Source organism: Helicoverpa zea, chromosome 16 (assembly GCF_022581195.2).
Source record: "Helicoverpa zea isolate HzStark_Cry1AcR chromosome 16, ilHelZeax1.1, whole genome shotgun sequence".
In the NCBI taxonomy this organism is placed as follows: domain Eukaryota; kingdom Metazoa; phylum Arthropoda; class Insecta; order Lepidoptera; family Noctuidae; genus Helicoverpa; species Helicoverpa zea.
Window position 1 is genome coordinate 3,398,729 of NC_061467.1, and position 12,961 is coordinate 3,411,689.

Below are 12,961 nucleotides of genomic sequence, written 5' to 3' on the forward strand. Positions count from 1 at the left end.
CGAGTAGTCAGCTGTATTGCTTGAGCGACAAAGTGATTATATCATATTTTATCACACATTTTCGCGTGTACAGAAATTTAGCACTTGTTTTTGTGTCGGTTTTAAACAAAAGACAATAAACAATGAAGTGCACCTTGATTACAATTTATTTACAATAACCCCGATAAATTCAACCGGGAGTCAACTGTCGTGGTACAGATGCTATCATCCATCACATATAGAAATCAATGATTATTATTTAATAAATCATTTTTTTTCAAACAAAGCATTTTTGTTAGACATCGAAATTATGCAATGCTTTGAAACAATGATTTATTTTCAGAAAAGGAAAAAAGGACTAACAATATTCTACTTGTCAGTTAAGGCTGTACAAATGATGTCACCTACAAAAAAAAAACAATAGTTCCCGCCATTTCTCATTTCATTTCCCGGTTCCAAGTTCCAAATTGCCCATTGCCATCATTTTCTACCAAGATAAAAAAATTAAAAGGGATAGTTATTATCATTATTAAAAAACATGGAAGAAATAAACGATGTTGAAGCATTAGAAAAGATTTCTAGCGAAGTTGATGAATCGCAAATAAAAGTCATCCTTTCGAACCAGTGCATCAAAGGTGAGATTCAACTCTCCATTTCTTGCGTAGTTAGTCCAATTAAAGAAATGAAGTGTTCGTACTAGTTTGGATTAAAACTCAAACTTAATCCCAAAAAAGATAGCGTAGGAAAAATAAAGATAGACTTTTACAATCTTGTTGAGTAAATATTTTAGCTCAGGCATTTTTACTCGACAAGCTGAAAAAGCAATCTGAGCGTCACAAGGAGACGTGTAGCTTCATTAGCAGCGCTAATCTCAAACTGGAGGCTGAGATTAGACAGGCTGAGCAGGAAATAAAAAGGTAAGTATGATATTTATGTCATTGGTCCACTACCTAGATGTAGTAGGCAGGTAAGTATGGCGAAATCAAAAATACATCATGAAATATTCTTTGGAATAGCAGGATTAGGTCCGAATTAACTCAAACATTTGTATTAAGAAATCGATTTGATAGTGGGTCCGACAGTAGCTTAACAACGAGACATTTGGAAATTAATGGTAATCGTTATCATTGAGTAAACTATAGATAAGTAATACCTAGATGTTTTGGGAACAGGTCTGGAATTGGTGTTGGACGTTAAACACCGTCGTTTAGTAAATTATAATGTGTTAGGTACCTACCTACGTAAGTCTTGAATTTGTAAATGGACTAATTATGAGCTTTTTATACCTATTCTTTCTTCTATTTTTAATTTAAAATATTATACCATTTCTGTACTTAAGTAGGTACAGAAACGGTAAATATAAAATATGGTCTAAATAGTTATAACTATATAAAATATATCTGATTCAAAATAAAATTTAAGATGATGAAAATACTGACCGTACCATATATTTCTACGAATATAAAGTTAGGTATTTACGTTTCTTCAAATATTTCAGTATGTTATTAGCTCAGGAGACTATAAAATCGGCTAAAGTAGAACTCAAAAAAGAATTGTTAGTGGTTAAAGTTCGAAAGGCAGATATTAAAGAGCGCATTGAGGAGGGTATTAAGAAATACGAAGCCTTATGGTCAGAATGCAAAGCTAGATATGAAAGCATACCTTTTGTAAAACAGCTAATCAATGCCAACGAAAAGGTGCAGGTACTGAACAATGATATCGAAGGCCTTGACAAACAAACGATAGAGCTTTACGAAGTTATGAGAAAGCAACGTGAAGCCTGTATCGATATAGACAGAAAACGTTGCATAGAACTTGCGACATTCATAGCTCATGAAGTGCCGAATACTAAGAAGATTATACATGAGAAAACTGAGAGAATTAATGATGTTACAAAACAAATTGAAGCCATCATCAATGCGCAAAAAAACGTCAGAGACATTGAAGAAATAATTATAGTGTCTGAACCACAAAAAACGGAGACAAATGATTTAGAAGAAAAAGAACCAGTCAAAAATGATGATCTGAATAAAAGTGATGAAGATTCACTGGTATTTCAATTTTTCGTTTGCACTGATAATATTAGATTATGAGTTGAATATTCTAATATAATGACTTTGAAATTTCAGATACCAAAATTAGAGCTCTCTAATTTCGATCTCGACAGTATAGACATTAATTTGGAACGGGTAAGATAGTAACTCTGTTTTTTTATTAAATGACGTTCTTCCACTACCTACTGTAATATTGCAATAAACTCAACAGGTCCGAATGAGGAAGGAAGAGATAGCTTCTAGTGATCACATAACAGATGCTATACTAGATAGTTTTGCCAACAAGAAAACAGAACAAACCTGCAGTCAAGAAAAAGCTTATGATTATGTTATTTCTCCATTTTTCAATACATACAAAGAAAACGATTCGCAAAATTTCTCTAAAAGAAAGTTGATTAACATTCTTGAAGATGTACGTGTTACGAAGAAGGAGACATACAACATTATAAAGGAAGTAAATAAGGAAAATCTACGAACCGTTAACGAAATTTCAGTAAACGCATTCGACAATGTTAAAGATAAATACAACTTTTCAAAAGACAAGGTACCATAACTTTTTGAAAAGGCCTTTGAGAAATATTTTGCTGACGCTAGCAAAGCTGCGTTTTAGTGCTGTTTTTAAAGCTATCGGATTCTTTACAGGGTATGCCAATAGAAAGTGATACCATCGAAGAGGTGGACATGTCATGCTCCAGTACAGAAATTATAATACCACCTACACAGTTCTTGGATATCACCATAACGGTAAACATTCGTCCTATACCAATCTGCGTTACTTAATTTTTCGATTGAAAATTATTCGAGATTATAACTAAAATGATTCGTTTAAAGCGAGTTAATTACGCTCTGTATTAACATTGCACTTTAGACTTCCCAGGAGGATATACACAAGAAGAGAGTATCGTTTGATATACCATCATCAGTAAAAATAAATGAAATAATAGACGACGAAGACACCTCAAAAATTACGAATGGCAATGAAGAAGTAAATCAAACTGCTAACAGCCAACTAGATGTAAGCGTAGTCAGCGAGGACGGTTTTATGAAGATTCAAGATATGATACTCAAGAAGCACAATTTAGATCTATCTCCGCAATTTGTGTATGCTAAGAATCCTGTTTTGCAGAAGGTAGGTTAAAGTATCTTATATCTTTTTAATCGTAATGAAAGAAGTATAGCTTAACAATAAGAAATTAACATTTATATTTTGTAGAAAGAAGATGATAAAGTAGTAACATCAAAGTTCTTTCAACATGAAAATCAGGAAGATATGATAGATGAAATGAAGGATGACAGAATGGAAATGGATGAAGAACCCAGGGCTCCAGAAACGGAAGAGCATTTGAAAGAACAGGAGAGTAAGGGAAAAACGACAGCACCAATGGATGTGGATGTAATCATAGTTTCTAGTCCCAAGGAAAATAAGGTATCTGAGCATATTATAACCATGCTTGGCCTTTTCCCAGCTGTTTGGTTGAGTTTTCTTTTTCCTGACAAATCGTATGTGTAGCGTGTGTATATCTGGCCTTAATCAAGATACCTACCTGGGCCACACGACAGCCCTCGCAGGTCTGGTTGCAGAATTTCTGGCTCTTCTACTCGTAACTATTACAGAAAGATATAGGTACAAATGACAGCAGGGCCGAGGCATAATTTAAAATGCCTTTCGAAACACCATATAGACAATTTGATGATAGGCAAACTTATAGAGAAAGCTCAGACAAGGTACGCGACGTTGACCCGCCTGAGCTGACTGTGAAATCTTTATCTTTTAAAGGAACGGGTTTTCGATCTAGCTTGCTGGAAATACGATTATTGTTTCCATTTTATTGGAAATTAATTAAACAGATTTACTTGTTAAGTCAAGTACAAGTCTAGATTTTCGTTTGTACTACAGATAGATTGACAGAGTCCTAAAATCGATATGCAATATAGGAAATGTGACAATTCAGATTTTATGTTTTGGAAACTTGGACAGTAAAATCCGATTAGATGCTTATTTTAAACTACACTTTCTACTTCCTATGATGAAGTTGTAATACCAATTTTCAGAAACATGAAGATCCAAGACCAGAAAAACCTCTGACTGGATTGCTTTTCAAACATGGAACACAGGCTATACCAGATTCACTAAATGCTTCAATGAGTACTACTGGATATGATGATTCAGACTTTCCACATTGTATTGGTAAAGTGGATTTTTTTTTACAAATATCGACGGTAAAAAGGCAAAAGGGGTCAAGCGCCACATTTTGCGATTTTAACTTTTTTATTGACCCCAACTCCACTATTTTTTCTCTTTCGAATGGTCGTAATATCGTTTTCCTAGCATGAAAAAAAGTCACTTGCATCAAAGAATTATTTGTACTGAAGTGCCAAATCAATACTTGCCAAAAGTGCTCAAGCGACACCAACTTTACCTTGCTTGGTTGAAGGACCATTTTGTGTATTACGTTTTTGTATCGCCTTGTCATTTGGCATCATTTTAAAAACAATATTAGAAGTAAATATGTTGTTTGTATCCATTTTTCTTTTATTTGTTTAATAACTATAACGTCGCTTACACCAATAGTAAAAATTGTCAACTAAACATAATAGGCATGATGACAGTAATCAAAAATCATTAAAATAATATATTTATTAAATTAAACTTGAAGCTTGGAATATAAAACGCGCATTGTTTTCTTTATTAATAATGTGATTAATATGTATTTTTATAAAATAAAATTACGAAATAAGGCAATCCGCCATGATATCTTGAACACCAATCAGAGCTCGTGACGTCATCTCTCAAAACAACTCGCGCGAAAGCGCGCGAACGTCACATTTCGTTATTGTGAACTTCCACTGCGATCTTTGTTTTTAATTAATTAATTGTTTATAACACGAGTTATGGAGCCCGGATTTATCAAGGCAAACAGCGCTAATTTGCCTAGAATTAATATCATAATGCTGGGAAAGTTTTTGGCATCAAATAAAGATTTTTGTTCAGCTGAATTTAGAAATGTTAAAACTTCCATGTAAGTATACTAGTTTAATTAAAAAACAATGAGAGATGAAACCTAACCTCGAAATAGTTATTTACATTATAAACTATGCTAGAATCTAGAGAACTATGTAATAACTTACATCAAAGTGATCTTCACAAAAATAAAGTTGTACCCTGGGCAATATTGCTTTTGAATCTCGCCTTGCAAGTTTAAGCCACTTGTTTCGTATTTTTTTATTGTGAGGAACGTACACAAAAATAACTTATCAGGAGTTGTTTTGGATGTGTTCTTTCACTGGGGGACCCCACAACACCTATGCCCTTTCGAATTCATATTTAATAACACAAAAAACTTAATTATTGCACGAGCGTTGTTTACTTGCGCCTTGTAATTTCAGTTGTGACGTCACAAGTGACGACATGACACTGACAAGCGTTTTCGCGCCGGATTCAAAGTGGACAGAGAAAAATGCAATTATTTGATAAAAAAACTTCGCATTTTCTTAAAATTAATAATTTTTCATATAAAATAGACGTATACCTACATCATACAAAGGAATTTAAAAATTTGTCATCATGCCTATTGGCGCTTGGTCCCTTTCTTAAATAATTTTATTTTCATTACGTTGCATTTGATCCACTCAGCGCGCGCCAGCGCCTGGAGCTTAGGCCATAATCTAAATATTCCAACATTAAATATTGGTGCTTGACCCCTCGCGAAAGCGATAAACATGTTTAAAACCTGGGGTCAAGCGACATCTATCTTTGAAACTATTGATCTCAGGCTTATTTTGATGTAAAATTATTAAAGAACATTGTATTTTAGTAAACTTTTCTGAAGATTGTGATGTGATTCAGTAAAGCAATAAAGAGATATTATTTTTTAAAACTTTCTTTTTACTCTCCTGAACAATATGATCTGTGGTGCTTGACCCCTTTTGCCTTTTACCCGTCGATATGTACTTTTTTCTTTTGAAATTATGTACCTTGATTAAAATTTATGGTTATTTTTAGACTCAAGTTTGCTATTATCACCTAAGGCTGACATACCCATGACTGATGACAACCCTGAGGTGCAGTCGCAAGAAGTTCCGAATTTTCTATCAGGTGCCTGTAGACTCATCATCTAACTGCCCATTTCCATAGGATATGTGAAAATAATATCAGGTTTTGTAACTGTATGTTTTAGGACTGCGAAAAACTGGCTTATCATTTTTTGGAGGAGGTAATGCATCTGCAGAACCCAAACCAGGTCCCAGTACTGAAAGCGAAGGGAACAACTTTAGTTTCAACTTTGGTGGGGAGAAGAAAAGTAGAGGCGGATTGTTTAGTTTGTTCCAATAATTTTCAAATTCAATGTTGTTGATTTGCTATAAATTAAATTCTTTGCTTTAAAAGATGATATATTTATTAACCATATAAAATTACAATTCTATTGATGTAACTGGCATGCCCTTACAGCTATTAATTGCAGAAGAATAAACAGAGGAGCAAACACCTCACTATATTCTATAGCAGAGTCACCTTGCAGTTTTCTGCACAGTAGGAATTTAAATACAAATGTCAGACCTAGGAAAATAGCACTCCAAGATGCCCTATACAAGGAGGCTTTGTAAGAACTCTCTAAATTCATCCTTATACATACTATACAGCAAAAGTATGCATTCATAGCATCACTTACAAATAATGGTGCAAACACTGTCCACCAAGCGCTGTACACAACACCATCTATTTTTAGTGCTAATAACACTGAGAATATAGTAATAGTTATAAGGTTTATCCATATTTCAAACACTGTAAGTCCAATCCACTGCACAATTTCGTTCAACGTGAAGAACATGTTTATTGGTTGGCACCAAGCATCGCAGTTCTGAATATCCTTATATGGATTGAAGATGAACACCTCACTTGGGAATTGTAATCGAGTTCTTCAGTCAGAGGCTCCAAATCATCTGTAGATTTATACTACTATTACACATGGTGATCAAATGATGGATGATCAGATGTACTTATGATATTTATAAATATGATGCAATATTGTCAACCAGTATATCCAGTAACACTAGGGTGTAAGTAGAAACAACGATAAATTATTCATGTGAACTCACCAATACAGTTAACAGTCCCAGTGTTTATTTCAATCTGACATGTGCCAGAAAATAATATTTCTAGCTGGAGTGCTAGGTTGCAGCACCTCTGTATGGCAGCTCCTAAACCATGGAGAATAATTTCCTTTTCGCCTCTGGTTAAAAGATCGCAGCACTTGTCTAGTTGTGCCTATAAAATAAAGTGCTTAATATAAAACACAACCACTGGTAAACAGAAACTCTCAGAACCTTGCATTGCTCATTACTTTGAAATTAGTCTTCTTTGTGATGAATATAACATTATCACCGTCCACGGGTTTCAATGGTACTCGTTTCTTTAAAGCATAATTCTTATTTGGTTGACGTTTTGGCCTTTTCTTTAAATCTTCTTTCTTCTGTTGAGTGTTTTCATCTGCCATATTTAGCAAAGTAGCACTGTGGCAAATGTCAAATTGAATTTGACTTTAAGCTGTTTTGACAGCGGGGCTCGTAACAAAAAGATTCCGTTCGGAATCTGATAAAAAAATTAAAAACAAAAAATAAGAATTAGCCCGGCAGCACACATCCGGTTTCCGGATACGGTTTCCTGATCAGGAATTCAGATTCGGAAACCGAAATGCTCTTTTTTCATACAAAATGTTCACAAGAGCGCACACGTTCTTACTTTTTCCGGACGGAAAAAAACCTGACATTCGGTTTAAAATTTTCTCCGTGCGTTCGGGTACTCAGAACGGAATAAAACCTAATGACGTCATTCCGAACGCAGCGCTCGCGAACAATTTGGTTCGACCGCCGCACACATACGGAAATGTTCATTCTGAATCAAGGCCCTGTTCTGAATGGATGTGTATCAGAGCATTCAGAGCCCGCCTGTGACTTGCATTTTATATATGTTTTATTTTTGTATTAAATATTATTAAAAAAAATCCTGTTTATTTAACAATTAACAAACGTACACATAATGTACATAAATAAACACCTAAAATAATGTGATTTTTTTATTTCTCTTGTACTTGTCTTCTATGAAGTCGTGGTGGCCTAGTGGGCAAAGAACCAACCTCTCGAGTATGAGGGCGCGGGTTCGATTCCAGGTCAGGCAAGTACCAATGCAACTTTTCTAAGTTTGTAAATTGTATGTACTTTCTAAGTATATCTTAGACACCAATGACTGTGTTTCGGATGGCACGTTAAACTGTAGGTCCCGGCTGTCATTGAACATCCTTGGCAGTCGTTACGGGTAGTCAGAAGCCAGTAAGTCTGTCACCAGTCTAACCAAGGGGTATTGGGTTGCCCGGGTAACTGGGTTGAGGAGGTCAGATAGGCAGTCGCTTCTTGTAAAGCACTGGTACTCAGCTGAATCTGGTTAGACTGGAAGCCGACCCCAATATAGTTGGGAAAAGGCTCGGAGGATGGATGTACTTGTCTTCTATGCCTTTATGAAGTTCATCAAAGGATTTCATGGATTTTCTATAATACTTAAATAATTCCTCTGGGTATGCTCGTAATTTAGTTCTTTTAACATAGAACTGACTTTCGGATAATCTTTGAGCATTCGACGGGTGTACCCAGTAACGTCGTTTCTTCTTTTTCTTGTTTAGCGCCAGTAAAAGTGCAACAGCAATCAATTCGTCATAGTCCATGATGGTTCCTCTTTACGTACTGGCCATGTAAATTCCGAATGAAAAAAACCGAATAGCTAGTGACACGGAATCCCGAATCTGAATTCCTGATCAGGAAACCGTATCCGGAAATCGGATGTCTGCGGCCGGGCTTGTACGAAAAAGCCTGAGAACTCGAGTTTACGCGGTGCGTCGTATTGTTTTGAAACTCATTATTCTGCCTGTGTACACCACCAAAATAAGGGTTATTCCAGAGGTTAAAAAACTTTTAAAAGAAACTGGAGGTTTTCATTTTGCTAATTAAAAAAATTGTTCCAAAAGAAAGTTCTTGATGGCGTAGTACGTGTAAAATTGCCAAGTTAAAAAAAACATTGCAACGAGCCCTTTGAGCCAAGACTCAAGAAATTCAGATTTCTGGACAAATTGTTTTTAAAATATCTTGGGACATTCGGATAATAATATGACTGATTTCTTTTCTCCTTTTTATCTATTTTTATGCCTTGTTTTCTACTAGCTTTCGCTTGCGACTTCGCCTGCGTAGAGTTTGGTTGTATCACGTTTCCAAGAGAATTCTTCAAAAGTCCGGGATAAAAACTATCCTATCTTCTTTCTCAAGGTCAAATCTATATCTGTACCAAATTTTATTACAATCAGTTCAGTGGTTTAGACGTGAAAGCGTAACAGACAGACAGACAGAGTTACTCTATAAATACTCTAGATAAAAACTCTTTCTCTATCTCGGCTGTATAGGAAAATATGTCATTGTATTGTAATGGTTTTTCAAATCATGTCAGTTTCCATTAGCAGGTTTTTTTAAATAACTCCTGCAGAAAGTTTTTTTTTATCTAGATGGGTCTTTAGGTTGATGGAAAAATTGTAATGTAGGTGACGGCATTATTTATTTGTATGATTAGGCCTACAAATTCCTTGTGAACCAATGTTGTCCTTACAAAATGGGTTGCGTGTGTTGTTCCCTAAGTTCATTCATTTCTGTTGCGTTAGATGCACTCGAAAGGTACTCCTGCATAGTTTAAACTTTAAATGAGCTTCTTTATTATACAAGCTTATTTACAACTGCGCTAATGTAGAAAGTTTCCGATTTTTTATTTATACTTTAAGGCTACTACACATATGCCGGCGGCAAGGCCGCCGGTTTCATGCCGAGCGGCTATGCCGCCGACAATACAAGCGGCACAAAATCGTTTTTTTTTTTCGTTTTGTATGCCGCTTGGTGCACGGCGGCTTACCCGGAGCCCTGCCGCCGGCACTGTGTGTCTTTAGGCGTTAGGTAGGTATTTAGTCCTGGAAATGCTAATAAGTAGGTCAATAATTTATCGTTTAATCCTATTACAGAATTTCACTATGCACGGTTTGTGCTATGTTGACGTGTTGTCTGTTGTTCACAATAATGACCATGCTGGTCATAGGAATGGGCATAGGCTACCATTACTGTTTTGTGCAAACCTCCGTGGATGCTATGGGTGCGAACAAATAATTTGTTTTCATTTTTCAAGTTAGATTAAAATTTCAAACATAACTGATAATTTGAATTGAGCAACCCTCATTGTTGTTTTTTTTTTTTATAGCAAAGGCTGCGAAAGCGGCAGGAGCCTTGCGTTCAGGTCCGGGCGCTGGAGGCTCGGGTCACGTGCTGCGCTCTGTGGAAAAAGCGATGAACCGCGGGTTCGCGCACCGCATGTCGCGACGCGATGCCGACTCGCCGCCAGCGAACAACCTCACGATCAGCTCCAACCTCACAGACTCGGTCACTAACGACACAGTCTTCAACGATCTGCCGACAGTCGAGCTTACAACGTTCAATGCTACTAATTTCACAATCTTCTGAAAGTTGTGTTCTGAGTTTTAATGTAAGCATAATATTTTTCATGAATAAAATACATTCTGAATAACGTAAAGACTTTACTAATTTATAAAGACAAACACCAGTGTACAATCATTAAATAATAAACATTTTACAAAATACAATAGGCTATTATCTATTGCACCTACTTGATTATACAGATTGATCTTAGTCAAGTTACCCAAATGTCCCAATTTAAAGAGAACTTGGCCAATTTATTATCGCAAAATTAGAGCTCTGCGGTTATTCATGTGAAAGGTATAACTCTGGCGTGTGTGTAGTTAGCGGGCCTTAGGGGCCTGAGGAAGGGCACAGGCGTTGAGGAGTTGCTGCGCGAGCGACGGAAGCGACCGATCAGTCTGCGCGCCAGCTCCCGCTCGTGCGGAGACAACTCGGGCTCCTTGGGCGGCCTGGGGAGAATTATAATTTCAAATAAGTAGTAATACGTGGATTATATCTACGCCGCGCGTAGCGAAAGGAATGCGCCTCACCTTTCTGTTTCAAGCAAAACAATAGGCGTTTCCGACGGCTCTATATAAAGCTGCTCTCCTGGCTTTCTGGTTTGGTATACCTCTGAAATTACATTATTATTAATATGAAGCGGATACTTCGGCATGCATAGTTTACACCTAAGGACCAGAAGTTCCTACATACCGAGAAGTGGATGCGGCGGGTGTTCGACTTCCGACCTGTTGACCGCGAGCAGTCGTACCACTGGTCTGTTCTCGGGCCCCGCTCGCATCAACAGCGACGGCTCCGTCGTCGATCTCGATGACACTGAGCGAAAACAACAACATTTTCTATATTTAAACTAATTGAAAGCAAAGAAGTAAGAAGAAAACATTCGAGAATTTCTGACTCCGCCCACAATACCCTTTAACTTCTCTGCGACAGTAGCTTCCCCACCTCCTAAATATAGGTAGTGAAATTTTAAGTCACTAAAATCACTGCGTATTCTTCAATATCAATCATCACGGTCAATAAAGAACGTCGAGGGAGCGCATTAGAATCTGAAAGATAATACTTACTAGCAAACGAGGCGAGTTCTTTCTGAGCGTAATGGTATCCCACCGAAATGCCGTACACCATCAGCATGATGATGCAGAACATCAGTAACATCAGCAGGAAAGCGCAGCAGGTCCATGTGAGAACTCTGGTAGCAGATTTACATGTTAGACAAAGCGTAAAAATACTCTCAAACCATTCAAGTAAGAAAAGACATTTTACTTAAGCTGGATTTTGGGAAGTTGGCTGCTTGCTAACCACGAGAATAAACCACCGGTGATTTTGTTTCAGCGTAAGCCAAGTTCTTGAAACCTCGAAACCTCACGTGGATATGATCTAATAGATGACTAAAAAGTAGGATTCCTAGGTAGAACTTACCTTTCCACACAAAATGTCAAAGAACAGAACACGGATTGTATTATCCCCATATTTTCTTGTTTATGCTGCTATCTGTGGCGATATTGAGTAATTATTTTATTAGACTAGTGGTAATATCCTTCTACTTTCTTTTTGATTACCTCTTAACTTCTATTCATTGCAATAAAATTGTTTGTTTAATTAATTAATTAATATCTACCCAAATAGGTATCATCATCATATCGGCAAATAGCCGTCCACTGCTCTACGTAGGCCTCCCCCAACGGACGTCAAGCATTTCGGTTTGTTACTACTAAGTATACTACCTACTATTAAAACGGGTCCTTTTTTAGGCAAGGTTTCAAGTAGCTATACCTTAGATATAGAATAGACACCTACTTGTAAAATTCACCAAAGGATGCACTTTAAATGCCTCTGGCGAAAAAACTGAAAATAAATTGATTAAGATGTAAAGTACATAGCACTCACGTACCTAAATCTAATATGTATACAAACTAGGAACTTTATTCGCTAACATTATTAGGCATAGAATTGCAAAAGAATACAAAATAATAGATACCACTCCAAAATATTACAAAACTGCCGAGTGCATTCTGAGTACTCCGTCAGTGTCAAACAAAGAGAAATATGAAAACGCTTTGGTATACATATTGTTTATGAACAGAAGTAAGAACTCCTCAGAGATTTTTTGGTTTAGAGGCCCATCGGCCATCGCGCGTGCTTCAGACCTTCTCTGCTATTGCACAAGACTTATAATTGTGCGTACAAAGGCATCCTTTGTTATACTATGCCCTAGCTTTCTCAAGCGCAAAGAGCGTAGACCATAATAATTATGCGTACAAAATATGCATGTCACAAAAAGAAAACAGAATTTATAATTGTTACAATGTTCTTCGACAGTTAAACGTTAGATACTTTACTGGTAAAAAATAAAATCACTTTCATGCACGAAACATTTTATTTAACAACTTGTATAGTAAAAATACAAA

General features: G+C 36.5%; 4 protein-coding genes across 6 annotated transcripts; 2 read left to right on the forward strand and 2 right to left on the reverse strand.

The window, feature by feature from the left end:
• Positions 1-15: 15 nt before the first annotated feature.
• Positions 16-6,419, forward strand: LOC124637844. Its single transcript, XM_047174545.1, has 11 exons — positions 16-614; positions 770-896; positions 1,478-2,030; positions 2,109-2,168; positions 2,245-2,577; positions 2,676-2,777; positions 2,902-3,162; positions 3,247-3,459; positions 4,086-4,221; positions 6,037-6,129; positions 6,212-6,419. Exons 1-11 carry the CDS (start codon positions 518-520, stop codon positions 6,364-6,366), a joined length of 2,130 nt encoding a protein of 709 aa, XP_047030501.1. The 5' UTR covers positions 16-517; the 3' UTR covers positions 6,367-6,419.
• Positions 6,413-7,565, reverse strand: LOC124637849 (transmembrane protein 203-like). Of its 2 annotated transcripts, none has more exons than XM_047174555.1 (3): positions 7,376-7,565; positions 7,131-7,299; positions 6,413-6,974 (listed from the first exon to the last, which is right to left on the reverse strand). In XM_047174555.1, the coding sequence occupies exon 3, from the start codon at positions 6,860-6,862 to the stop codon at positions 6,455-6,457; it is 408 nt and encodes a 135-aa protein (XP_047030511.1). In that variant the 5' UTR covers positions 6,863-6,974; positions 7,131-7,299; positions 7,376-7,565; the 3' UTR covers positions 6,413-6,454. The 2 variants fall into 2 exon arrangements, with proteins under 2 accessions (XP_047030511.1, XP_047030509.1); XM_047174553.1 differs by having other exon boundaries at positions 7,376-7,564.
• Positions 7,566-9,615: 2,050 nt separating this feature from the next.
• LOC124637848 lies at positions 9,616-10,638 on the forward strand. Its single transcript, XM_047174552.1, has 3 exons — positions 9,616-9,743; positions 10,082-10,209; positions 10,315-10,638. Exons 1-3 carry the CDS (start codon positions 9,682-9,684, stop codon positions 10,572-10,574), a joined length of 450 nt encoding a protein of 149 aa, XP_047030508.1. The 5' UTR covers positions 9,616-9,681; the 3' UTR covers positions 10,575-10,638.
• LOC124637846 lies at positions 10,632-12,683 on the reverse strand. Of its 2 annotated transcripts, XM_047174550.1 has the most exons (6): positions 12,532-12,683; positions 11,973-12,398; positions 11,618-11,742; positions 11,244-11,366; positions 11,081-11,162; positions 10,632-10,999 (listed from the first exon to the last, which is right to left on the reverse strand). In XM_047174550.1, exons 2-6 carry the CDS (start codon positions 12,020-12,022, stop codon positions 10,837-10,839), a joined length of 543 nt encoding a protein of 180 aa, XP_047030506.1. In that variant the 5' UTR covers positions 12,023-12,398; positions 12,532-12,683; the 3' UTR covers positions 10,632-10,836. The 2 variants fall into 2 exon arrangements, with proteins under 2 accessions (XP_047030506.1, XP_047030507.1); XM_047174551.1 differs by lacking the exon at positions 12,532-12,683 and having other exon boundaries at positions 11,973-12,487.
• Positions 12,684-12,961: the final 278 nt, after the last annotated feature.